The following is a 27,815-nucleotide window of genomic DNA, read 5'->3' as shown; positions in this document are numbered from 1 at the left end:
TACATTTTAGGCTGAGATTGTTTGGCATTTGCCACATCCAGGGATTTCCTACACTCATGTTTTTTGTTTTTGTGTTTTAAATTAATTTATTTATTTAACTTTTAACATTCATTTTCACAAAATTTTGGGTTCCAAATTTTCTCCCCATTTCTCCCCTTCCCCCTAAAACGCCAAGCATTCTAATTGCCCCAATCACCAGTCTGCCCTCTCTTCTTGCCCTTCCCTTGTCCCCATCTTCTCTTTTGTCCTGTAGGGCCAGATAACTTTCTATACCCCATTACCTGTATTTCTTATTTCCTAGTAGCAAGAAAAATACTTGACAGTTGTTCCTAAAACTTTGAATTCCAACTTCTCTTCATCCCTCCCTCCCCAACCATTCCCTTTGGGAAGGCAAGCAATTCAATATAGGCCATATCTGTGTAGTTTTGCAAGTGACTTCCATAATAGTCGTGTTATGTAAGACTCACTATATTTCCCTCCATCCTATCCTGCCCCGCATTGCTTCTATTCTCTCTTTTGATCCTGTCCCTCCCTAAGTGTTGACTTCAAATTGCTCCCTCCTTCCACTGCCCTCCCTTCTATCATACCTCCCACCCTGCTGATCCCATTCTCCCCCACTTTCCTGTATTGTAGGATAGGTTTTCATACCAAAACGAGTGTGCATTTTATTCCTTCCTTTAGTCGAATGTGATGAGAGTAAGCTTCATGTTTTTCTCTCTCCTCCCCTCTTTTTCCCTCCACTGAAAAGTCTTTTGCTTGCCTCTTTTATGAGAAATAATTTGCCCCATTCCATTTCTCCCTTTCTCCTCCCAATACATTTCTCTCTTGCTGCTTAATTTCATTTCTTTAAGATATGATCTCATCCTATTTAATTCACTCTGTGCTCTGTGTGTGTGTGCATGTGTGTGTGTATGTGTAACCCTACCAACTACCCAAATACTGAAAAGTTTCAAGAGTTACAAATATTGTCTTTCCATGTAGGAATGTAAACAGTTCAACTTTAGTAAGTCCCTTTGACTTCTCTTTGCTGTTTACCTTTTCATGCTTCTCTTCATTCTTGTGTTTGAAAGTGAGATTTTCTTTTCAGCTCTGGTCTTTTCATCAAGAATGCTTAAAAGTCCTCTATTTTATTGAATGACCATTGTTTCCCCTGAAGTATTATACTCAGTTTTGCTGGGTAGGTGATTCTTGGTTTTGGTCCTACTTCCTTTGACTTTGGGAATATCATATTCCACGCCCTTTGATCCCTTAATGTAGAAGCTGCTAGATCTTGTGTTATCCTGATTGTATTGCCACAATATTTGAATTGTTTCTTTCCAGCTGCTTGCAATATTTTCTCCTTGACCTGGGAACTCTGGAATTTGGCCACAATGTTCCTAGGAGTTTCTCTTTTTGGATGTCTTTCAGGTGGTGATGGGTGGATTCTTTCAATATTTATTTTGCCCTCTCATTCGAGAATATCAAGGCAGTTTTCCTTGATAATTTCATGAAAGATGATGTCCAGGCTCTTGTTTTGATCACGGCTTTCAGGTAGTCCCATAATTTTTAAATTGTCTCTCCTGGATCTATTTTCTAGGTCAGTGTTTTTCCAATGAGGTATTTCATGTTATCTTCCATTTGTTCATTCTTTTGGTTTTGTTTTGTGATTTCTTGGTTTCTCATAAAGTCATTAGCCTCCATCTGTTCCATTCTAATTTTGAAAGAACTATTTTCTTCAGTGAGCTTTTGGACATCCTTTTCCATTTGACTGATTCTGCTTTTTCAAGCATTCTTCTCCTCATTGGCTTGTTGAACCTCTTTTGCCAATTGAGTTAGGCTATTTTTAAAGGTGTTATTTTCTTCAGCATCTTTTTGGGTCTCTTTTAGCAAGGTGTTGACCTGCTTTTCCTGTTTTTCTTGCATCTCTCTCATTTCTCTTCCCAGTTTTCCCTCCACCTCTCTAACTTGATTTTCAAAATCCTTTTTGAGCTCTTCCATGGCCTCAGCCCATTGAATGTTGATTTTGGATGTTTGGGATACAGAAGCCTTGACTTCTATGTCTTTCCCTGATGGTAAGCCTCGTTCTTCCTCATCTGAAAGGATGGGAAGAGATGTCTGTTCACCAAGAAAGTAACCTTCTCTGGTCTTATCTTTTTTTCCATTTTTTGGGCATTTTCCCAACCAGTTACTTGACTCTTGGGTCCTTTGTCAAGAGTAGGGTATACTTTGAGAATCTGTGAGATCTCAGTTGCTCCAAGGTGGCACGATCAAGCATGTGCTGCTCTGGACGCAGAAAGGGATTTTTATGTCCAGAATCTTAGCAATTACCTCTCCACAGCCACCTAGCCTCCAGTTCCATCAAGTCAGCACTGGGGGCTGATTTTCAGATAAGCTGTATGGGCAGGTGGAACGGGACGAGTTAGAGCCAACCCCTATCCATTTCAGGACGCCACACTGAGAGCCTGCCTAGATAACCTAGGGGCTTGTCAGTAGGGGTGGAACTAGATGGATTTCAGGAGGAAGGGTCTCGTCTTTGTTTGCAACGTGGCAGTTCTTTGTCCTGGCTCCGGATGTCCAGTGGAGAAGACACCCATATAAGGAAAGGTGATAGGTGATAGGTTCAATGTGAAAGGTGATAGCTGATAGGTTCAACGTAAGGCTTAGGAATGTTTTACATAAAGACTACATATGCATGTGAATGAGATGAAATACAGGGAGTCTTCACCACCTTTGTCTCCCGCCCCATTTCATTACTCACGAGATCAAGGCCTCTTGCTGGACAAGAGCCTTGGGTCGCGGTCAGGGGTTCCCGTAAATGGTCTAGGGGACCCCAACAGGCAGGGCCGCCATTCAGTGTGAGACAAAGACCAGCTAGGCCAGGTCCTCCACCCAGGGCTGAGGTAAGACTCAGCTCTTCAGTGCCCCCAGGGGTTTTTACGCTGTATGGGCTGCTGTGCACCCTCTGTGGCTGCTGCCTGCTGCTGGAGCTATAGGAAGGCCCTGCTCCCTTCCTGGCCAACTGAATAAACCACATCACAGATCTTTGGCGCCTGTGGGTTGAGGGATCTGAGAACCTGCTGCTGCAACTGGAGATTCCACAACTGGAAATTCCACTCCTGAGGTGTCCTCCTTCCAGAGTCTCATCATGTTGCTCCACGTCACATCAGGCGGGCAAGGCCAGGCTGGGCTCCACGCTCCGCTCAGCGTCCAGCATAAACGATGTTTCTGTGGGCCTTTCAGGTCACCGTCGGCTGAAAATCTCCTCCACTCTGTTGTTCTCCACTTCTGCTGCTCCATGATTTGTTGAGAGTCCCTCTCTACAGGTATTTTGTGGGCTGTGTGGGGAGACCCTACATAAGTGTGTTTTTCTAGTCCCCCATCTTGGCTCCGCCCCCCCACTCATGCGTTTTCATATTAACGAAAATCCATCTCTGGTCTCCCTTATCTATGGGAAAAAAAACCCTTATAATAAATATATACAATTCAAATTCCTGCAATTAAATTTTTTTCAATTCTTCTAACTCTTCCTGAAACAAGTATTTCTGCTACATAGATGACTGAACTCTTTCCTTTCCTAATCCTAGGTTACACTTCGCAATGTCTTTTTTGCCATTTTCTCTGCCCACCTTTGCACTGAAATCACCAAATATCAAGGTGTATATTGACTTCATCTGGAGAAATCTACCGTTTTTTTTCATAGAATTTCTTGACCTCATCTTTTGCTCTGATGTTGACTCCAAAGCTCCAAGGAGGTTTTGGGAGCTGCTGTATTTGTGTTTGGCTAATGAGATCTGTAAAGTAAGTAGGCTGAATCACCTGAGTCACTTCTTGTTTGTTAGATCCAATGATATCAATCCTTTTCTTGATTTCTCAAAGAGCCTGTGAGCCATCCTTCCATTTCCTGATTTCTGTGGCTTCATTTATAGCAAAAATGTCAATATTGATACACATGCTATCCTCCAATGGAATGCTGAATAGGAATCAATGGAGAAGGATCTCACATTTAAGGAAGTGCAGTTCAACTGAAGTTCAAACTATACCCAAAGGACTATACAACTGTGTTATATGTACCCTTTGACCCAGCAATACCACTACTAGGTCTGTATTCCAAAGAGATCATAAAGAAGGGAAAGGACCCACATGCACAAAAATGTTTATAGCAGCTTTTTGTGAGAGCAAAGTATTGGAAATTGAAGGGATGCTCATCGATTGGGAAATGGCTGAACAAGCTGGGGTGTATGAATGGAGTGGAATACTACTGTGCTATGAGAGTCATGAGTAGGCTGATTTCAGAAAAACCTGAAAAGGCTCACATGAACTCATGCTGAGTGAAGTGAGCAGAACTACGAGAACATTGTACACAGTAACAGCCACTTTGTGTGATAAGTAACTTTGATAGACTTCGTTCTTCTGAGAAGTACAAGGCTCTAAGACAATTCCAAAAGACTCGTTGGAAGAAATGACATCGACCTCCAGACAAAGAACTGTGAAGTCTGACTGCAGATTTAAGAGCACTATTTTTCTCTGTTTTTCTTTCTCGTTTTTCCCTTTTCTTCTGATTCTTCTTTCACAACATGACTAATGTGGAAACGCGCGTAATATGATTGTCCACATATAGCCTGTATCAGAGCGTTTTCTGTCTTGGGGAAAGGGAAGGGGAGACAAAAGGAGAAAATGATTCTGGAACTCAAAACCTTATAAAAGTGAATGCTGAAAAGAAGTATTTTTTTAAATAGAAAAGAAAATGAGGTTCAAAGCTGCAATTTCATAGCCACCTTCTGCTTCCTTTTCTGACACTGTCTGTTATCACTGGAGTCCTGCAAGAGGGATGCCCACAAATTTTGTCTTTTTGTTTTAGGAATTGCCATGGCCAAAAGTCACCACCTGGTGGCGAGCCCATAGCTAAGACTGCTCAGGATCCTCATGCTCCTATCTCAGCAGCTCCTCTTGTCCGATGCCTTCCCTGCCCCAGTTGTCAGGGTTCTCGCCATCCTCATACTGACTCATTCATGTACACGGAACAGAAGAGACGCTCTCTGAGGACAGAGGCCACTTCACTGCTCTTTCTGTATCTCAGTCCCTACAATGTAGCAAGAACTTCTCAGATTATACAGAGCTGAATGGACTTACCACCTCCACACTGATCTGGGGCTTCCATTCCCCATTATCCATTGTGGTGTCCGATCCTTCCTATCCCAGAGATCATTCTCCTCAAAAGAGAAAATAGAAGTAAAGGAGAAGATTGTATCAGCTCATTTATGCCAATCCCTTCCTTGTACTTTCTCTTACCTGCAACATAGCTTGCTTGCAATGCACTCGCACGCACACACACACACACACACACACACACACGCAGAAATTTACACTTGAATCTAAAATATTGAAGCGAGTTAGACCTAATTATGGGAAATCGAATGATTCCAACCATTCTCAAGTTATTTCCATTTTTTTAAGAGCTGGAGTGGGAGGATAAGAAGGTAGTCTAATCGGCACCCAAATAAAGGATGTTGAGAAATAAAACAGATATTAAGGTACTTGTGGAATTCACACACGAGGTTTACGTGGACCCACTCCCCGCACGCGCCCCCGCCTCAGCTCGCCACCGCTTTGCCCCCGCGCCCCATTGTCCGCCCGCCCCACGTTCGCCCCGCGTTCCCCCAATGTTCCTCCCGCGTGTCCACGGTAGCGGCCGACGCGGACGCGATCGCGGCTGGCGGGCGGGGGAGGGTCGGAGCCGTTTCTGCAGGTACCTTCTCTGCATGTACCCGGGCGGGTCAGGGCCGGGAGAGGAGGGGGCGGGGGAGGGGCCACGGCTCGGGCACGGTGCCCTCCTCTGTGCCAGGACACGGCCGCCCCCCCAAACCTGGGCACAGAGGCGGCCCCTCCCCTTGTCTGCCCCCCAAACCTGGGCACAGCTCTCCCGCCAGAGTTGCCCCTGGTGCAGCTGCCTCTGGTTCATCCCCTAACCTCTCCCCCAAATCCCCAGCATCCAGGGATGTCGGTAACTGAGTTGGGTCCCTCGGTGCCAGGCCTGCTTGCCCCCTTGCTTCCTCTCCCCACAAACAACCCCAAAATGGAGTTGCCCAGGCCCGGACTCACTTCCCAGTGCCAAGGCCTGGCATGCCTTTCCACCTCCCTCTGGGCCAAAGTTGTGTTGATTTTCCCAGTGAGTGTGTGCATACACGTGTCTGTGTGACTTGTGTGTATTTGGAGAGAGTGGGAGAGCTGGCAACAGTCCCGTGCCCAGACCTGATGCACCCTGTCCCCTGGCCCCAGATGCCCCCCTTGGCTGGCCAGACTGGGACTCATCACCCACTCTTTGCCTGGTCTTGGCCAGGCTCATCCTCCCAGTGCCAGAGGCCAGCTGCCCTCCAGCTTACCCTCTAACGTGGGGCATCCCCAGCCCGGGGATGATCCTCCCAGGATGAAGGCCCTGCTGCCCCTGGCTCACTGGGTGACCCTGCCAGAGCATCATGGCCCCCTTCCTAGTTCCTCCCTGAAGGAAATCCTCTCAGGCCACTGGCCACTTCCCTCCACTTCCCCTGAACTTTGCAGAGCTGAACCAAACTCAGACTCCCGGCACGTGCAAGTGATCCCTTTTCTTTGGGTTAGCAGCTCCTGAAAAGGACTGTGGAGGGTGTTGTGGGTCATCGCTGGGCAGATGAGAGAAGGCCAGGCTGCTCCACGCTGGAGCTATTGAAAAGTGTCAATGTTTGTGGATGAAACCTTGCCAATCCCCCAGGCCCTTTCTGGGCAGCCTGGAAGAGTCTGTCCATCTCTGGCCCTGCAAATTCTGTTCACAGTCTGGGCAGATCCTGTGTGCTCACCAGCCTGAGCCAACAGGAGTCCATCCCTGTGGGTCAGTGACTGCCAGAGCAAGACAGTAGGTGGCCTTCAGATGAAAGTCACTTGGCTGGGGAGGCATGTGAAGGTTCAAGGCAGGGGGATGGTAGCATCTTGGCCTGACAGTCCCCAGGAGACTGTGGGAGACTAGTGAGATTCTGGGTAAAATCAGCTCTCATTTGCACATAACAGGATGGAGTGGGGTGAGTCAGGATAAAGCAGAGGGATGTAGGGGGCAGGTGCCCCAGGTTCTAACACCACCCTGGCCCTGCTGGTGACCATGTGATGGCAGATGAGGCAGTATCTTTCTAAACTGGGCTTTTATCCTCTCACATGAAAACAAAGGACTCTTCTTGATGAGCGCCACCTTATTGGGGGCCAGTACTGTGACTGCCTCTGAAATCTCCAAGGGCCCTTTCAATACTCATATTCTATGGTTGTAGGTCAGCATAGGAAGTAGTAGCAGAGAGAGAGTTCTGCCTTTACTGGGCCTGCAACCATGCCTTGTGCTGTTCAAAACATGGGGGTTTTTTGAGGGGGGGAGGGCAGAGCAGGGATTAGATTATGATGACAGAGGGTAGGGTTGGCTTTTCCCTTTGACTGTAGAATTCAGAATAGTCAAGAGCTTAGATTCTCTGTCTTTATGATACTGGAATGCTGAAGATAAGGCTACCTGGCAGACCGGGGGCTTTCCTTGGCAATTTGGGGGGTGCCCATACAGCCTTTTCAGGCCTCCCCTGGGATGTGGTTAGGTTTGTATCCACAACAGCCTGACTACTAGCTGTACTGCTTTGTTTGAGGCCTCGGGCAAAGACTCCACCCAAGCATGGGGGAGGGAGGGTGAGAGCTGATGCTGATGCCCGAGTGGGTGGGCATTCAAAGACTCCAGTGGGGCAGACTTGATTACCATGTGGGGGTGGAAGCTAGCAAGGGACATCAGGCCAGCTGTCTGCCTTGGCTGCTGCCGATTTCCCTCTTCCTGTCCTTGCCAAGTGGGCACCCCATCTTCAGAGAAGCTCACGGGTCGACCAAATGGGCTTCCTTAGCCAGGGAGACATGTGGTTTCTTGCTTTTTAGGACAAGTCTAGTAGGAACTCTCCCTGCTAGCCAAACCAGGCCTTCTTGTTCTCCCAACTGGCAGAGACATCCATTGGGGTCTCTGTCCCACGACCCAAGCAAGCATCTTGGAAATGAAAGCAGTAACCCCCAGAATACAGCTTCTGGCAAAGGTCACAGGCCCTCCAAAATCAAGGTTGGGTATATTAGAGATGGTTTTATAGCATGGATAGACTAGGAAACCAAGCTGAGATCCCCTACAACCTGGTCTCGTCTGTAATCTGAGTTAGGGGTGGTCTAATTCATGTTCATGACATCCATGTCTCCTAAGGCTGGGACAGCCTCCCTTTTGTATCAGCCCTCTGTCACTGAAACTTTGCTTGTGCAATCCTTGACAATTCAGAAATCCCTGAGGAGGCAGTGAGGTTGGAGCTGAGGGAGCTGGGGGACAGGAAGGCCCAGGGCCTGCTTTGGAGGCTCTTCCTCCAAAGAGGTATGGGGACCCCTGGAGAATTTACCACTTGTCTGTTTACTCATTTGTAAAATGAGTTCAATAATCCAGTTGTCCATTGAGGGCTCTTACTAAAGAAACACATGACCTAAGGGGTGGGGTTAGTATCTGATGGTTAGCTTGGACCCCATCCACCCTCCAGAATGATCACAGAACTGGGTGCTGTTGGGGATGAGGGGAAACAAAGACATGGAAGGGAAAGCAGGCCTTTCCCTCAGAGTTAACAACTATGGCGAGAAGGAAATTGTGTGTGTGTGCGAAGCGACCTGAGAACAATCCCAAGGCAAGTGTCAAAACCCCAGATTCAGTAAAGACACCAAGGGAGACATTCCAAATGGAGGCTGGAGAGAGAGTGGGGGCAGCGCTTCACCAGGGAAGCCACCTGCAAGAAGATGTCACGGCCAGCTCAGGCACAAAGCTGGCAGGCTTGGCCCTGGTGAGCAGCCACCCTCAGCGTCTGGGAGACACTTCAGAAACTCTTTAGGAAAGCGCCTCTCTGTCCCAGTGCAGCCAGCTTTCCTTTTGGAGGAATCCATCCCTCCCCTTCAACGTCTCCCCCATCAGGCTCTTCTCAGGGGGTCCCAGAAAATCACACCTAGTCAGTCAGTAAGCACAGCTTCTCATTACTTTTTGCTTCTTCCAGGAATTTCTAGCACTTCTAGAGTGAGATTTTGATGATGTCTCGACGCAGTCAGCGCCTGAGCCATCGTTACCATGTTGATGATGATGGAGGCAGCAGCAGCAGCAGCAGTGGAGGAAGTTCCCTGGTGGCTGGTCAGCACACTGCCTTCAAGGACAGTCCCTTAAGGTAAGCCACTCCACAGCGACCCTAGGTCATCTTCCAGATCACAACCACTCAGGGCAGCCAAGGGTCTGGCCAGCTTCCATGTGCACCTTTCTTTCCTGCCCCCATCTTTGGTGGAAACATCACTCTAGTGCTTTCTTTCCCCACAAATGCGAGAATTTCCTGTCCCCAGCACCGTCTCTTCCCCTTCTACCCCAACCTGGGCTGCTGCTGCCTTCACTCTCTGAGAACAGGAACTAGGGAGGGGTGACTTTGAGCATTGAGAGGGCCAGAAACTGAGGCTTAAAGCTGGGCAGGGAACAACCACCCTGTGGCCCAGTACCCACGGTTTCTGGGGTGAGCTGCAGGGCCTAGCAAGAGCATAGGAAGCCATGGGGGTGATGGACCTGTGGGGGAGGAGACAGGTTCAGGTGGCTTTAGCTCCTCTTGTACCTCATCATGGTGGTTCCATTTGGAAAGAGGCCCTGCCTGGCCCATGGGAGCTGGGGATTTGTTCCAATGTTATAAAGGATTCATCTGTTGAAGGAATAAGAACAGAAGAGGGCTTTGGGGATCATTTCTTTTCATCCTAGAAGCTCCTTGAAAGTCTCTTCCTCCTCCAGGCCTTTCTCCCCCTGTTTTTCTCCTGCTTCATCTCCTTCACCCTCTTTCCTTTGCTCTTCATGCTTGGCGCCCCCCAGGACTCTGAAGAGGAAATCTGGCAGTGTGAAACGCCTCTCACCAGCCCCTCACCTGGGCCCTGCTTCCAATCCTCACACTACCTACTACAGTGAATCAGTGGTCAGCGAGTCCTACGTCAGGGGCCCCCGGGTCGCCTCGGTGGACAAAAGCTCCATCCTACAAGATCAGCTGGACAGCGATGTCTACTGGAGTGAACGTGGTGAGCTCTGGCCAGAGCTTGACAAACCCGAGGGCTTGGGCTGGGGAGAAGGAAGGAAGCTCCTCCCTGTCTTCTAAAGATTCCTAAGGAGGCTAGTGTCTGTTGGGAGTTACCTTACTCCTCCAGGTTGGCTCATCTCCCTGGATCCTCCCAGGTGGGAGATCCTTCCATTCTCCTGAAGCCCCTCAGTCCCATAGATGGCACTTTTCCAGATCTGGGTGACAATAACCATGCCTCCTAAGGCAGAAGGCCACCTGGTTTTGTGCAGCCAATGAGCTAAAAATCATCTTTACATGTTTCAGTAAAGTTCCATTACACTTAAAAACATAAAAAGTGTTCTTACCTCATACAGAAATAGGAAGGGGGCCAGATTTTGCCCTTGTGCAGAACTCCATTCCTGCCCTAAACCACATGGGGGGGGCTTCTGGGTTCAGACCCCCAAAGGGGTGGGAAGTCTGAATTCTGAAAAGTTCTGCCAGGTGTTCCACCTCTGGCAGCTGCTGTTGCTGGAAGCCTGAAGCTCCCTGCTTATCAGGCACCTCCATGCTCTGTGCAGGTGGGGACTTGGTGAGGAGGAGGAGAGGCCTGGGAGGTGCTGAGAAGAGTAAGATCAATGGACTGAATGAGGGCAAAGTCACCTATGATATCTATGGATCTTCCTCAGGATACTCCTCGGAGGATGACTCTGCAGGTAGGCAGCACTTCCTGCCTACTGGAACTCCATCCCCTGGACGCTGCCCCGTGTACTTTGAAGGGTGCCCCATCCAGGGGGGATGGGGAGAACATAGATTTCAGATAAAAGGAGAGAGAGCTCTGCAGTCTGGCTCCAGGTGGGGGTTTGGAGGTTGGGAGGGCCCAAGCCTCAGCATGGTAATGGGGATGCCTGAGGCCCACTTGTGTCTCCTTCTGGGTGGCTCCTCATGTCTTCACTTTCCTGCAGGGCACACACTTATGGACCAGCCTGGCTCAGCATCCTCCTTAAGGAATGCTGCCTCCCAAGTTGGCGCTTTCTTGTGGGTGGCCATCACTTTCCCAGGTGGGTTCTGGGAGTGGGTGGGCACACTGCCCAGGGCAGTCCCTGCTGTGGGCCCATAAGAGCTTCCTCATTCCTACGCTGGGGCACACCAGGCCTGGGTGCTAACCCTAGGACAGTGTGTGGAGACAGGCTTTTATGGCAGGATCCCCAGGCACAGCTAGAGAGCCTTGGGAGATTCAAGGAGCAGCTGCAGAGTGAGCAGGCTGGGAGCAAGCTAACTCTGGGATAGGAGGGCGAAGCCTTTGAACCCCTCTGCTGGGACTTTTACAGGTTGGCTCTTTGGCCTGTTCTACTGGTGGCTGGGCACTACCTGCTACCGCCTGACCACAGCTGCCTCCCTGCTGGACATCTTTCTCTTAACCAGGTCAGTGAGGCTTCCCTGGGCTCTGCCAGAACCAAAGAACCCATGCTTGAAAAAGCTTCACCACGCTTGAGCTCAGTTCAGCTTTTGAGACTTTTGTGCCATGAATCTTATGACAGAAGGTCAGGTCAGGGTCAGGGGTGTGCTGGAATCAGCTGGAACCAGCTTGAACCTGCTCCTGAGTGTCAGCTACCAGTCAGGGCTCCTCTGGCTATCTAGACTGAAGAAGAAGATGGGACAAGTTGTGTGTGCCTTCACCTCCTTCAGAACTGCTTGTTAACCCTTCCCCAGCACATGCCAATCCCCATGAGCACAGGTGCTGCTCTATTCCTGAGTATCTTGGAGGAGCTGTCCCCTCAGTAGTTCCTGCCTCTCATCTCCACTGACTCTGGTGGCTTCACCTTGGCCAGTTGGAAAGTCCTGAGCTCCCAGGGGTTGTAGTCTCTTCCCAGTCCTTCGGGTAGCCAGGCCATCCTTACAGTTTCTCTGTGGGGGGTCATGTCCAGGTTTCCAGGCAGCCTCCAGGGCTGTGTCCAGGAGCCTCTAGAGCAGGGGTAGGGAACCTGCGCTCTCCAGGCCACATGTAGCCTTCTAGGTCCTGGGGTGCAACCTTTGGACTGAGGCCAAGTTTTACAGAACAAATCCTTTTCTTAAGGAGATTTGTTCTTGGAAGTCTAGATTCAGTCAAAGGGCCACCCTTGAGGACCTCAAGTGCCACATGTGATCTCCAGGCTGCAGGTTCCCTATCTAGCTCTGGATTCTTGGGGCCACAGGCTAGGCCCAGGGAGACTAGCCAAACTTGTCAGGGCTTACTCCTTCCAAGTCCCAATTTGACAAGCACTGAAATGATTTAGCCAAAAGAAGCCTGCCCAATTCACTAGCATATAAGCACATTCCTGAGAGCCCTGGGAGGGAGATGCCTTCCACCAGCCCTGTCACCTTTCATAACAACATTCACACATTTGACCAAGGTCAAATTTTCTCCTTCCACTTGACCTCGAGGGCTGTCCATAAAAGCCCAGAGCTCCCCATCGTAGCTGTCCCAGGGTGGGGGCACACCCTTTGTTGGTTTCCTCAGCAGCTCAGGGAGGGTCGCACAGGAATCTGGTGGGGAAGACCAGGCACTAATGTCTCCTCCTTCATCCCCATGAAATCCAGGAGCTTTTCAACTCTGAAGAAGTTGTTTCTGCTTCTCTTGATGCTGTTGCTTCTGGCTTCGCTGGCTTACGGTGAGCCTTGCTGAGTCCCCAGGGCACCCTGCCAGCCCAGACAGACAAGGGCTTGGGGGCAGGGCTGCTGAACGCAAGTCTGGAAGACAGAGCTTTGAAGGGGAGCCTTTAGCCTTTAGGGGAAAAGGGACCCAGGCCTTGTATGGGAAAGTTCTTGTGCCTGAAATGGGATAGACGGCCTGTGTCTCCTCCTCTTGATCCAATCCCACAAGCCTTTCTTGTGCATCTTCTGTATGCAGGCCTCCCAGACTCATGCTGCATGCCTACTATGACAGTGCTGGCTTTACATGGGTGTTTGATCTGCCCCCTCAGTGGTCACTGTCAAGGCACTTGAGGGTGGGGGAACTGGTAGAAGAGCTGAGTCCACAATGAATGGGTTAGCTGGGCAGGACACAGCCAATGCCAGCTCTGGAGGCCTTTGCCCCTTCTCACTGGGGAGAATGGACAGGGTGGTCCTCCCTGGATGGTCCCAAAAGAGCTGTACTCTGTTCAGGAACCATGACATCACTTACCCCCTACTATGAGATGAAGCCCAGCTTGGGAATGGTGACACCACAAGCTGTCAGTTACCAGGACCTCTATTCAGCTGGCATCTCCTGAAAGCACTCTGATCCTCCAGAAGAGACAGGGCTGTATGTGGACCAGGCTTGGGACCAGGAGGCAGGACTTCTCCATGTCCTCTCCCCAGCTGCTTCTTGTCCCTCATTTTTCTCATAATCCAAAAGTGTGTAATGACTCCTGAAAGGATCATGAGAGATGCCTTTCCTGAAGGGTCTTGCCTTCCAGATCATGGGGCCCATAATGCATGCACCTTCCTTGGGCCAGGGTCTGAGCCCATGTGGATGTGACACTGCCAGACACAGTCCAGGTGTAGGTCCTCATCCTGGACATGTTTCCCTTCTGGTGCCTCAGCCTCTGCCTTCATTAGCCTTTCCTCCCATGTGCTAGGTGCTTGGTATTTTTACCCCTATGGACTACAGACATTCCACCCTGCTATGCTGTCCTGGTGGGCAGCAAAGGGCAGCAACAGGAGAGAGGAGGTGTGGGAAGCAGGAGAATCCACCCCATATTTCCAGGTGAGTGCCTGGGTGAGTGCCAGGAACACTTTGTGCAGGACAGGCAGACAGTCTGCTCACAACCAAGTCTGTTCCAATCAACCCCAGAATCACTCAGTCCACTACCATTTCTTAAGTGTGGCCTACTGTGTGTCAGGCACTGTGCTAAGGGATGGGAATTCAAAGAAAGAATTCAAACCCAAACAAACAAGCCCACAGTCCCTGCCCTGAAGGAGTCCCCGAGTCATGAGGAAACAACTAGGTACAATGGAGATCTACCAGGACAGATGGGAGTGAAGCAGTAGAGGGAGTTGGCTATGCTGTTTCTTCTGTGGCAGCCATACAGACTATTACCATACCATCTTTGAAGACAGTTCTGGCCTGGCAGGATCTTCCAGGTGGTGTCCTCTCCTAGCGCTGTCTTTGAAACAGCTCTGCAGCACTATGAGGCATCAGAGGAGGGGGAAGCAGGATTAGCCAGAGGAAGCTGCTTTTGTTTCCATTTTGTAATGAACAAAAGTCTGTTTTATTTCCCTTCTCCCTCTCCCACCCATTCAGAAAAATGAAAAGCAAACCACTTGTAACAAATGTGCAGAGTTAAGCAAACCAGTCCCTTTTTGGCCATGTCTAAAAGATCTATGTCTCCTTCTGCCTCCTGAGACCATCTCTCCGTCAGAAGTTGGGTCATTTTCCAGAAAAGTACTTGGTCACTGCATCGATCAGAGTTCTAAAGTCTTTCAAAGTTGCTTCTTTGTGGTTCTTCTCACTCTGCTCTGCACCAGTTCATACAAAGTCTTCTCAGGTTTCTCTCAATACCACCTATTTCATTGTTTCTTAGAGCACGGTTGTATTCAATCCTTACACCATAATTTATTCAGCTCTTGCCCAGTTCGGGGGCAAGCCAGTAGTTTCCATTTCTTTGTCTTTGCTGTTTGGGTGCCAAGTGTGTGTCATGCAGAAGATAGGTCATTCATCTCAGTGGTGACAGTCTCTTCTTAATGGTCTGTGCTGTGGGGCAAGAGATGAGAATATAAATCCAGGCTATAATGAAGCCTTCATTTAGTAACCTCGATTTATCCATGGATTTCCATCTCCAAACTCATCAATCTTTGCACCAGGGTCACTCACAAGCAGCATTAGGAGACTCTCTCACCTTGGATATGCAGATCCCTGGGGAGCCAGGGTCAGAAAACCTGGGCTCAAGTTTGAGCTTTGCCACTTGCTAGCTTTGGGACCTGGGGCAGTTCAATGCCAACCTCTCAAGACTCAGCCTCCCGCGTTCCCCCGCTGCCTTCAACTGAAATCATAGTTGCCTCCCCCAAAAGGCCTTCCCTAACACCTTGTCACACAGTGAAGTGATTCTGGAGGGGGGGGGGTCTCCAGAAATTGGTAGCAGAGCCCAGACTATCAGAGTTGATCAAGCTGGGAAGACTTGAAGGCTGTGTGCAGATCCTGGTGTCTGCCCACCAGAAGCTTGGCCACCAGGTGATTGGATTTGGGGAGTCATGATGACTTGGGAAGCAGATAAAAAGACCAAACAACCTTTGCCTTCTGCAGCCACCTTCTGTTTGTGGACAGAGGTCAGGGGACCTCAGAGAAGGACAAAGAGTACTTGGTCTCCCTCAGTCCTCACACAGTCCAACCACAGTCTAAGTGGTTGACATTATTCCAGTGTAATCTGAGGGGTGACATGGAGTGGTGGGATAAAGGACATGGCTCTAGAAACAGCAACAGATGAGGTGCTGGATGTCAGATGCACAATGAGGTCCACGATTTTGGACACAGCCAGTGTCAGAATTTGATTTGTCTGACTTCTCATGTCAGCTGCAAGGAGTTTTTTTTTCAGATGTGGGGGGGAAAACAATCAGTGGAATGATCACTCACAGGCAGAAGAATTTGGAGGAGGCAAATCAGCCTCAAGGATTAGATTTCATCACATTTTTAAAGGCAACTAAAAAACCCCATAGTTGCTATTCCAAATGAGCATAAGGCAACAGAGGGCAAAGGAAGTCCAGGAGGAAGCTGAGAAGATCATTTTGTCCTTGTGACCCCAACACTCGGCATAGCCTGTTACACTTAGTGGGAGTGTATCAGTGTTTGTTGGCTGTCATTGTACTAAGTCCACAAAACAACGTGCAAGGGAAGAAGACACAACTATTATTTGTCAGTAAGAAAGTCCCCAGGCACAGGATACATGATCAGCACCAAAAGATGTCACAACGAAACCAAAGGACCATCTTCACGGAATGAGAAATGCTGGTTACACGAATCATTTCAGCATCAAGGACCAGATCAGTGACTGGGCCCCACAAAGGTCAAAATCCAGCAAGTTAGAAGAAAGGGGGACAAAAGGGGAAAAAACATACCGTACAGCTCCAACAGCTCCAGTCCTTCCTCTTCAGATGTGTCAACCACTCAGGCACGGCAAAAGGAACACTGACTCATAGCATCGTTTCCTAAGGATGTTTGACTGCTGCCCCAAAACATCACATTCCAGCGAGAAGGCCAGCAATCCTAGAGGCTGCCTCCCTCAGAGACCAGCGGCTCTTGGCAAGCAAAGAAACCAAAGGCAACACTGGATCTGAAAATAGGCCACTGGCGCAAGAGAAGAAGAGGGTGGTGACTAAAGGATACAAACAGTGGCCCCGTGAAACGGCAAACATCAGGAAGGGCCCTCAGCCTCCCTCTTCAGCTCAGTCCTGAGAGTGGAGGCCCCCAAATTCTTGAGGCAGCTCCTTCCCCTCTCAGTGACTCACCTTGTTAGGAAGCTGTTCCTGCCTCTGAAATGTGCCACAACTTCTACCTTGCCAGGACAAGCAAAGCAACTCTAACCCTGTCCATGTCCACAAAGTCTGAAAACCATTTTCATGTCTCCTCATCGTGTTGTGTGTTTCCAAAAGTTTTCTTGATATCATTGGTTTTTACTTAACCTACCTTTCCCAGTGTGTCTTCTCAGAAAGAGAAGCAGGGAATTTGGAAAAACCCTGTAAAGTTTGTGTGACCTACTAGTGAAAATCATTTTGAATTAGGTACATCTTTACACACACACACACACACACACACACACACACACACACACACACGCACACATCCCACTGACTTTGAAGACTTGTCTCTAGCTTTTGCTTTCATGTGACCCACCTTGCTCAGTGTATCCTTCCCATTTTGCCCTCCCACAGAGCCAGCCCTTAAGCAAAAGAATAAACCAAAAAGGGGAAGAAAAGTTCAGCAGAACACAGCAGGCGAGCCCAGCATTAGATGCAGGTTCCCTGCCAGTATTTCCCACCCTAGCCAGGACGGGAAGGGAAGAAGATCCTCATGGGTCATCTCTGTTCTTTCCATTTCCATGGTTGTCTGTGGTGCTTGTTTTCTTGTTCTCCTCATTTATTTATTCCACTTTTCCCCAGTTCATGTAAGTCTTCTAATTAAGCAGAGTTGTGGCTTCGTACAGCATAGTCATATTTCCTTGTATCCATAAGCCACTCCTCTGTCAATGAGTTCTTTGCTACCAAAGAACTTTCTTAGTGGTTCAGTTGGTATGGCACTGAATAAGTTAATTTAGGTAGTTTTATCATTTTTATGCTACTGGCTTGACCTACCCACGAGGAGTGAGTACATCTCCAACTGTTGAGATCTCTACGTATGAAGAATGTTTTGTAATTGTGTTCATATAGTTCCTGTGTGTGTCTTGGCAGGCAAACTCTCAGGTTGTATACAGTATACAATTGTATACAGTTATTTTCAATGGAATTTCTCTTTCTATCTCTTCCTGCTGGATTTTCTTGATTAATATATAGAAATGCTGATGGTTTTGATGGGCTTCCAACTTTCTTTAAGTAATTGTTTGAACTGGTTTTGTTTTAAACTGGTTTTTTAGATGACTCTCTAGGGTTCTCTTGGTAAACCATTGTATCATCTACCAAAAGAGATAGTTTTGGTTCCTCATTGCAGTTTTTTCCCTTCAGTTTCTTTTCTGCCTTATTGCTATATCTAGCAGTTGCTGTAACTGGTACAACACTGAATAGCAATGGTTGGCAATGGACTTTCTTCCTTTACCGTGATCTTACTGGGAAGGCTTATCCCCATTACATATCATGCTTGCTCTTGGTTTGAGTTAGATAATACTTATTTTAAAGAAGACTCCATTTATTCCTGTGCTTTCTAGTGTTTTTCAACAGGGATGAGGCATTTTGTCAAAAGCTTTGTCTGCACCTGTTGAAATCATATAAATTTGTTGTTTATGTTATTGATATAATCAGTTACATTTATAGTTTTCCTAATAATTGACCCAGGCCCAACTTCTTGGTATCAATCCAGCTTGGTCACAGTGTCACAATATATCTTTGTGATATATTCCTGTAATCTCCTTTCTTAGCATTTAATATTTTTCATCAATATTCATTAAGGAAATTGATCTATAGTTCCCTTTCTTGGGGAGACGTGACTCTCCTTGGTTTGGGTATCAAGATTATATTTTTGTCATAGAAAGAATTTGATAAGATTCTATCTTTACCTGTTTTTCAAATCGTTTATTTAGTGTTGGAATTGATTACTTTTTAATCATTTGGAAAAATTTGATTTAGTCCTGGGGTTTTTTCTTAGAGAGATCATTTATAGCTTGTTTCGTTCCTTTTTCTAAGATGGGGTTATTTAAGGGCTCTGTTAAACAGGACTATTTATATTTGAAAAATTCATTTCATTTAGATTTTCATTTTTATTATTGGCATGTAGTTGGGCAACAAAGCTCCTAGTAATTACTTTTATTTTCTCTTCATAGATTGTAAATTCACTGTTTTCATTTTCTGATGTAATAATTTGGTTTTCTTTTGTAAAAATTAAATTAGCCAAGGATTTATCTATTTAATTGTTTTTCTCAAAGCTTATAGTTTTATTTATTAGTTCATTGGGGTTTTGTTCTTTCAATTTCGTTCATCTTTCTATCGATTCAAGATTTTAATTTTGGTGTTTAATTGGGAAGGGATTAATCTGTTGGTTTTCTAAATATTTTAGTTGCATGTCTAATTCTTTAATCTGTTTCTTTCTCTCTTTGATTGATGTAAGCATTTCAAAATATACATTTCCCTCTAAGTCCTGCATTGACTGCATCCCCAAAATTTAGTTATGTCATTGTCACCATGAAATTGTTAACCATTTCTATGATTTGTTCTTTGACTCATCCATTCTTTAGGATCCATTCTGTAAGATCCATTCTTTTTCTCCAACTCCTCTATTTGTGTATCTTTCTGTTTCAAGCATATTTCTTGTAAATAACATATTGTTGGATTCTGGTTTCTAATCCATTCAACTGTATTCTTCCATTTTATGAGTGAGTTCATCCCATTCCCATTCACAGTTGTGTTCATTAAATGTATATTTTTTTCCATGCTATTCTTTTACACTCATCCTTTTGTTTTTTACTCTGTCCCTTCTTCAGTAGTCTTTTGTTTCTGACCTTTGCCTCCCTTAATCTATCCCGTCATTCTTCCCTCCCCCTCACCTTTCTCTTAGACGCTTTTCCTCCTACTTCTCCTTGCGTAAAATGAATCTCTCCATCTCATTGTGTGTGTATGTGTATTCTTCCCTCTTTCAACCAGTTCAGATGAGAATAAGGTTCGTGTTGCCTGTTCCCCTCTTCTGTCCCTCCCATTGTATAAACTCTTTCTAGTGCACCCCATTTATGAGATAACTTTCCCCATTCTTTCTCTCCTTCCCCACAACCTTCCAGTGCATTTCTCTTCTCCACCCTTCCATTCTTTTGAGATCCTCACAACATAATACAGTCATTCAGGTCGCTATCTATTTAGACTGCTTCTAGGACCCGTGGTGATCATAAAATTCTGAAGTGGTTACATGTATCATCTTGCCACACAAGGGATCTAAACAATTTGCCCTTTTTTAGTGACTTGTGATTTCTCACTCATGTTCACCTTATTATTCTTCTCCTGAGTTCTGTGTTTGAATGTCAAATTTTCTATTCTGTTCTGGTCTTTTCATCAGGAATGCTTGAAAGTTCTCTATTTCAGGAAGGGTCCTTATTCCCCTGTAGGACGATACACAGTTTTGCTGGGTAGTTTAATCTTATTGTGGGCTCTAATCCTAGATCTTTTCCACTCCAGAATATGATATCCCAAGCCCTGTACTCCTTTAATGTGGAAGCTTCTAAATCTCATGTGTCCTGACAGTACTGGATTATTTCTCTCTGGCTATTTGCAGAATTTTCTCCTTGACCTGGCAGTTCTGGATTTAGAACAGTTGCTGGGAGTTTTCATGTAGGGGTTTCTTTCAGGAAATGATTTGTGGTTTCAAGTTCTACTTTGCCCTCTGATTCTAACACATCTGGGCATTTTCCTTTGTAATATCTTAAAATATTATGTTGAGCTCCTTTTTTGTTCCTGGCTTTTGGATAGACAAATGACTCTCCAATTCTCTCTCCTCAATCCATTTCTAGGTCATTGGAGTTTTGTATGAGATCCTATACATTTTCTCTTGAATTGATTTTATTTTTTGTTGTTGTCTCCTAGAGTTATTAGCTTCTATTTGCTCAGTTCTAATTTTTAAGGAATTCAGTATTTTTGTGCCTCTTTTACTAATTATTCATTCTCTTCTCATATCTTTCTTGTACCGCTTTTTAAAAATTTTTCCTCTTCCACTCTTAAAATCACTTTTTGTTCATTTTTATCTCATTCTTTAACTCTTCTAGGAATTCTTGTTCAACTCTTATCCAATCTACCCTTTTTCTTGGAGGATTTGCTTAAAGATATCTTCAAGTCATTGCCTTCTTCTGTCTTTCTGTCTCGAGCCATAGTAGCCCTTTGTGGTCAGGTTCAGTTTTGTTTACTCATTCTTCCAGCCTATTTCTTGACTATGAACTTGATGTTGGCATTGGGCTCAGCTCACCTCTGGGCTTTCTTAGTTCAGTCCGCAAACTTTCAGTGCTTCCATAGTGGTGATATCTGTTCACTGCTATTCTTGTCTGAGTTGTGCAAGTTCCTGACTCAGGTTTAGGTCTTCTGGCTTACGGGTGCTGGAGTTTCTGTAGAATGTTATTGGACTCAGTCATTGTTAGCACACTTTGAGGTTCTGCAGGTTCAGAGGGACCGAACTTATTGACTCTTCTTGCGTCTGGGTCTCCTACCCGAGGTATCCCACTGCAGGACTAAAAGTGAACATTGAGCCCCCAGCTGTGCTCTGGGGCTCAGGTCCAGAACCTCTTTGCAGAACCCCTTTCTTGATCAGTGCTCAGCTAGGGCCTCGCTCACTCATAACTGCTCCTCTCAGCCTAGAAGAGTCATTTGGCCCCCTTCATGCTCCCAGGATAGCCTGGGATCTGCTCCTGCTCAGGGATTCAGTTCTAGCCCTTTTACCATCCTTGGGCAATGAAATGCTTCCCACTGTCCTGGCTGCCATTATGTTGGGCTCCTGGCCAGCCCCCACCTCAGTGTCCACAGCTCTCTTATTTCTTAAGCTTCCCTGGGCTGGAGAAATGACGCACAGGGATGTTTTCTTGGCTTTCCTCATGAGAATGTGGTCTGGCACATTATCTAGATGGTTAGAGAGGAGGTGGGCTGGGCTCATCAAAAATGCCCACCCTCCCTCTGTTCTCTTGGTTCTGCCCCTGTGCTGTGTGGTTGGTGGGGAGGGGACCTTCTGCATGCTTAGCCTCCTTTGTACCTCTTGGGGAGGTCTCTGACCTGGCTTTTTGTCCTGAGCTCTCCCAGCTTCTTTGCCATTTCCACCCTGGTGACCCTGGCCCTCCCTCATCACTCTCCTGGCTCACTGCCGCAGTGTCCTGAGTGGCCTCCTTGCCTCCAGTCTGTTCTGCACTCTGCTCTCAAAGGAACTTTCCTTAAGAACAGAGCAGACCAAGTGACTTCCCTCCTCAGTCAATGGCAGAGCCTCCCCTTTGCCCCCCAGAGGAAAACAGCCCCACCCTGTCTTTCCAGCCTTAGCCTCATTGGTCTTCTGTACTCCTTTCACACTCGGTGACCCTACCCAAATGGCTGCCCCCATGCTGAGAATTCATTCTGGTACTCTTTCTTCCAGTCAGCCTGTCAACCCACATGTATTTATTAAGCACTTCCTCAGTGCCGGGTCCCGGCCTAGGGGACACAGGTACACAAAATGAAACCATTCCCATTGACCAGGAACTTCCATTCTCAGGAGGAGACCAGCAATGTTTACGTTTTTGTAAATAGCGTAAGTGTGAAATGAAGAAATCTGCCGACAGCAGTTAAACGACCTGGTGGCTTTTAATGTCCTTGTCTCCTCCATTCAAATGGAAGTTCTTCGTACACAAGAAAGGTTTCCTTCTTGGTCCTTGTGTTCTCAGCACTCAGCCCCACCTCGGGCACACAGTGGTGCTTAACAAATGCCCAGTGCTCCTTGTTCCTCCTCCTAAGAGACTTTTCATCTTTGTGTGTTTTCCTCCTTGTTCCCAAGGCTGAACAGCATGTCCTGTCCAAGGTTCATGCCCTAGAAAGGCGGCTGGAAACTCTGGCTTCTGAATACTCTGCACGTTGGCAGAAGGAGGCCATCAGGCTGGAGTTGCTGGAGCTGCAGGGGGCCAGTGGGAATGGAGGTGGAAAAAGCCTGAGCCACGAGGATATTTCAACTCTCCTGGAGGGCCTGATGAGCCAATGGGAACCCACCCTGAAGAAGGACTTCCGTAGGGACACCACTGCCCACATCCAGGTGAGGAGAACGCTCTGCTAAGAAGACCAGGTCGGCAAGCCCAGCTAGTGGAAGGCATAGAGGTCTTGAGGTGAGGCAGCACTCTGGGCTTGGCAGGACCTGCCAAGTTCTCTGGGTCTTGTTGAACGCCTGTCTCCTTTTTTGTGGTCTCCAGGAAGCACTCACCACCCTCAGGGCAGAACATCGGCAAGATTTGGATAATGTTCTAAAGAAGATTTCTCAGGCATCCCAGGTAATCCAGAAGCTCTGACGCTTCTGGAGGCAGAGACACAGGGGATGGAGGGCGGGGGGGGGGGGCGCGGGGGGAGTGGGGCGGAGGGGTGGAGAGGGGGCAGAGACGTCTTGGGGGAGGTCACTTGTAGCTGGAAATGTTGGTGCTGCTGTCAGTAGACCTAACACTTGCTTACAGGTTTCTGGCCAGATTCCATACTTGTATGGGAGCATATTCGATTGACTCATTGTCCCTGAGAGCTCCTGTCTGAGGACTCTGGATCCCCTTGTCCGAAGGATAAGCAGAGAGCTTACTGATCTAAAGCAACCTAAGCCTCCTCCTGTAGCTCCTTTCTGGAACCCCTTTCCTGTACTGAGCACATCCATGCATGAAGACTAGGGAGGGATAAGATTGTCAATGAGAAGACTGTAACTCAACAGCTGAGTTTGAAACTCTTTTCAGGGACTGAGAAGTGACCTCACCACTCTAGGGAAAGTGGTTCATGCCTAATCTCAGCTGAGTTGGGGTCTCTGTCAGATGCCTCCTCTTGGTGGGATGATAAGAGAGGAGTCCAGTCTTTGAAAGGTCTAGCCCAAACTCAAGGTCAAGATTTCTGGAGCCCAACAGTTTGCAGAGACTCAGATCCTCCTTAGCAGACAGAGGGTCCACCCAGAGGAGACAATGAGTCCCCAGAGTGTGGTTTGGTGTTTTCATCAGTCTCATTGTGCCATCATCTTCCTTACAGGAGCTGGAAAGCTGGGTGCTCCAGCTAAAATCTGAATGGCAGAGGTAAGGCCCCAAACTAACTGGCAAAGAGAAGAGGAGGGAAGGAAGGCTAGAAAACTAGACCAGAGAAAGCACCACTGAGATTCTCTGGGGGGGTGTCAGTAGAGCCAGAATACTTGGGTTAGCATGTCCATAGGATTAATCCCAGCTGGTAAGGTCCTCAGAGAGCAGATGAGGGTCCTGAGGCCTGGGAGGGAAATGACTTGCCCAGGGTCACACAGGGAGTAAATGTCAGGGAAGACTTGCACCCAGATCTCTGGTTCTGTTCTTTCCCTTTGATAGTGGTTCTGCTTGACTCTATCCTGTGTCACTAGCCAGTGGCTGCCCTTCCCTTTTCCTTTTGTCACTGTCTAGTTTGGCCCAAGAAGCCCTCCAGGAAAACATATTAAAGGCTATGGGTCCACTGGAGGCCCAGCTGGCTGGCCTGAGACAGGAACTGGCAGCCCTGAGCCAGAGACAGGCTGCAGTGGCAGAGGAAGTAGACCTTTGGCCACAGAAGATGGCAGCCCTGCGCAGTGATGTGAGTCCTCCAGTCCACCACTTAGACCACATGTGCCCCTCTCTCCAAGGTGGGCTGCCTGAGCATCTGCCCAGGGAGACCCAACCCTCTAAGGTGTCCACTGGGGTCCAATGAGATCTTTTTTGGTAGACCTGAAAGCAGTGGAAAAATGCCAGTCACTTGGTTCACAGCCGTCCCTTCCCTGGCACCAGGAAGACATGCATAGGCTCTGAGCTCTCAGAGTCTTTCTAGACACCCCCTCCCCAGGTCCCCTGTCCCGGCCCTCTTTCTTCCTTACCTCTACTGTTTTGTGGATGGTCTCTGGTGGTTTCTAGGTGGAGTCTCAGTTCCCAGCCTGGATCAGTCAGTACCTTCTTCGAGACAAGGGCGCTAAGGCTGGGCTTCTTCAGCTGGAGGAGGTACAGGCCCAACTTCGGGACCTGGAGCACAGAATCCTCACTCAGGTGGCAGAAGGGCAGGTCAAATCTGCCAGTGAAGCTGCTGCCAGCCTGAGGCTGACCCTTCACAAGGAAGGAGTGACTGGGGTCACAGAGGAGGTGAGGCCTGCCCCATTCCCTGTCTGCCTGTCGGAGGTCATGGGTTTGCCCTGAGAGGAGCCTCCAGGGAAGGAAGGGGAAGCCCTGGCAGAGCAGGTAGCACACGTGGCCCTCTGGTGAAAGGGCTGGGCCAGTTCTGCAGGCAGCTAGGCCCATGAGTCCATCCATGCCTGTCTTTTAGGATGTGCACCAGATTGTGAATGAGGCCCTGAAGAGATACAGTGAAGACCGCATTGGGCTAGTGGATTATGCCCTGGAGTCCTCAGGTAGGTAGCCTGTAGAAAGCCAGAGGGCTGGGGACATGATGGTTGCCCATTAAGGGACAGCAGGAATTAAAAACTCATGATGCCCCTTATGGGACGGGGCAGTTGAAGGGCTGATGCCCTGGCAGTGACCCCTCATCTTCAGGACTACCTCTGTGTCCTGCCAGCCCTCAGCTGCCCCCACCTCACTTCTCTCCCTCTTGTTCTTTCAGGGGCCAGCATCATCAGTAGCCGCTGCTCAGAGACCTATGATACCAAGACGGCCCTTCTCAGTCTGTTTGGCATCCCCTTGTGGTACTATTTCCAGTCCCCAAGAGCCATCCTCCAGGTATGACAGAACAAAGGGCCCCCAGCTTGGCTCTCTGCCATCTCCCACCTTCTGTGGGGGCTGGGCTCTCAAGGTGGGAGGATTACACAATGGAAATCTATTCCATTGGCTGCCCACCTGACTTGTCACCTGACTTGTCTTCTGCCCACAGCCAGATGTTTACCCTGGCAACTGCTGGGCATTCCGGGGCCCCCAGGGCTTTGCTGTGGTTCGATTATCTGCCCGCATCCACCTCACTGCTGTCACCTTGGAGCATGTACCCAAAGCCCTGTCTCCCATCAGCAACATCCCTAGCGCCCCCAAGGATTTTGTCATCTTGGTGAGTATCTGAGCCTTGCAGCTCTCCATTCCAGTATGCCTGACAGCCATTTCTTAACAGCAGCATTGTGAGGTGAGGAATGGAAGGATGTGCCCATTTTACAGCTGGGATATTGAGGCTGGTCTCTGGACTCCACAACCAGCCCTTTCCCTGCTCCCCCTCTTCTTAGAGAGAAGCCAGAAGAGGACAGCTGACAGCAGTCAAGATTTCAATGCTGTCTCAGGGTCCTTTTATACAACTCCTTTATACATGGGTGCCTCCATGGCCAGGTGTCCCATGGGGGAGCTGAGTGGGGATGATGAGCACCATTCCCTACAGTCACCTCCTTAGGGCAGAGTTGGAATGTCCTCATAAGGAGGATGTGGGTGAAAAAAGTGGAGCCAGAGGAGAAGAAGAAACGTGTAGGGGAACAGGATGCTTCAGGACCTAAATCCTGATAGATGAAGAAACTGAGGCACCTACAATTAAATTGTGTGTCCCAAAGCCATTCAGCAGCTTAGGGGAAGAGGCAGAGAAGGAGGCCAGGGGCTTGGAGGGAAAAGGATCTGTCTACTGAGTTAGTGAGAGATGCTGGAAGGTGAGGGGACCAAAGAAGGAAACATCATGGTGGCTTTTGCTTTCTCCCCTTTACTCTCCCCAATGTATCCCCCCCTACACCCCCTTCCTCCTCCTCTTCCACCTTCTCCTCCACAACCTCCCCTTCCTTTGCCTCCCTGGATAGATCTGGATTCATGTCTTAACAGCATGACCTTTCCTCTAACCCCCTCCCATCCATCCATCCATCCATCCATCCATCCATCCATCCCTTCCCTTTGCTTTTCCTTCTCTGTAGGGGCTAAATGAAGATTCACAGTCGGAAGGGGTGGCCCTCGGGCACTTTACCTATGATAATGCTGGGGAGTCCATTCAGACCTTCCACTTTCAGGTATGGAGGGCTGGCCCCACAGTGTCCCAGGGAGGCTGGTGCTCTTGAAGGCTAGATCACCAGCCATGGGGATGCTGTGGCTTTGCTAGGAGCTGCAGTTTGAGCCAGGACCCCATGGTTCTGATAGCAACCTGAGGGATAACATTCAGCCACTGAAGAAGGCCTGGGGGGGACGGGCTCTGGGGTCAGGATGTCCACCAAGGGATCACGAGCCTTCCTGACCCCAGTTTCCTCTTCCCACAGGGCAATGACACAGCCCCATACCAGGTGGTCGAACTTCGGATCTTAAGCAACTGGGGTCACCCTGAGTACACCTGCATTTACCGCTTCCGGGTCCATGGGAAGCCTGCCAATTAGCCTCTCCCCCCCAGGGCCTTTCCCCTCTTTCCCCCTTCAGCCCCTCCCCTCCCCCAGCAAGCACTTCATCCCACTTTCTCGCCCTCTCCCACACTTCATCCCTTATGGCCACTGTGGCTTCTGGGAGAGATACAAGGTGGGAGCCTACCACCATGGAGCAGTTTGGCCCCACCCTGCCCTCTCTGATGGAGAGGAGATCACCAGCTCAGCTATTTGTTTCACTCCCCATCCTCTTGAGGGTCAGGTGGCCCAGCTCCCTACCAGGCCCTGCCTGCCCTCAGGAGGTGTATACACAGCTATGTATGATATCTTGAAGGTGTGAGTCAAGACATCATGAGGGCCTTATTATGCTCAGCAGCACTCAGAACCACAGCTTAGGCCACCTTAGCTTACCTTGCCCAAGAGTCTAGGTCAAAGAACTTGGTTTATTGAGGGCATGACAACTTGGGCAGTTCCAAAGGGCAGACTGGTAGACAGTCTGTCTTGGGCATGCCCCAGCAGGTGGCTAAAGCTCCCGTCCATGGTAGCATGCATAGTTCTCTTTACCATGGGGCATGATGGGGGCAGTCTTTGAAATCTGAAGTATCTGGGACTGGCCACAATTCCCTGGTGTTAAGTTTATTGGGATAGAGTTGGGGTTAGTTTTTTGGAGTTAAGGCTGGGATGGGAGGGGAAGGCAAATTCTTTGGCCCTGCGGGCCCATTGTATTATGTATATAGATAGATATTTATATTTATACATAGATCTCTTTGTTCTTTGTTATCAGACAGAAAAGCTACGGGCTTCATTTCTGGCTTCCTCCCCCTGGGGCCCAGGGTGATATTCACTCCAGCTCCAGCTTGGGGTGGGGGGCAGGCTGTCAGGCACGGATCCTCACAGTGACATTGCCATCCTTCCTGCCTTTTACTGTAGGAGGGAAGGCAGGCCTTCACACCACAGGGCTGGCCACTGGTCCCTGAAGCAAGCAGGGGCACTCACTCATCTGCAGGCTTTGGGGGTCACCAGCAGACAGTGGCAGGCTGACCCTAGCTGGCCCTCAACCCAGTTTGCTCCCTCTGCTTCTGTTCGCTTACCAGGAAGCTGGCGTCTGAGCAGCCCTGCGTAGGAACCTACAGATGGGGTCT

General features: G+C 48.5%; 1 protein-coding gene across 1 annotated transcript; it reads left to right on the top strand.

The window, feature by feature from the left end:
* The first annotated feature begins 9,066 nt into the window (after positions 1–9,066).
* On the top strand, positions 9,067–26,691 carry LOC140532070 (SUN domain-containing protein 2-like). Its single transcript, XM_072650618.1, has 17 exons — positions 9,067–9,197; positions 9,875–10,074; positions 10,631–10,765; positions 11,015–11,110; positions 11,381–11,474; positions 12,940–13,036; positions 13,681–13,776; positions 22,195–22,446; positions 22,601–22,678; positions 23,403–23,446; positions 23,798–23,963; positions 24,278–24,499; positions 24,681–24,765; positions 24,975–25,090; positions 25,242–25,409; positions 26,242–26,334; positions 26,578–26,691. The coding sequence occupies exons 1-17, from the start codon at positions 9,067–9,069 to the stop codon at positions 26,689–26,691; spliced, it is 2,187 nt and encodes a 728-aa protein (XP_072506719.1).
* The last annotated feature ends 1,124 nt before the right edge of the window (positions 26,692–27,815 follow it).

This window comes from Notamacropus eugenii, chromosome 3 (assembly GCF_028372415.1).
Source record: "Notamacropus eugenii isolate mMacEug1 chromosome 3, mMacEug1.pri_v2, whole genome shotgun sequence".
NCBI lineage: Eukaryota > Metazoa > Chordata > Mammalia > Diprotodontia > Macropodidae > Notamacropus > Notamacropus eugenii.
This window is presented reverse-complemented; position numbering and strand designations above follow the sequence as displayed.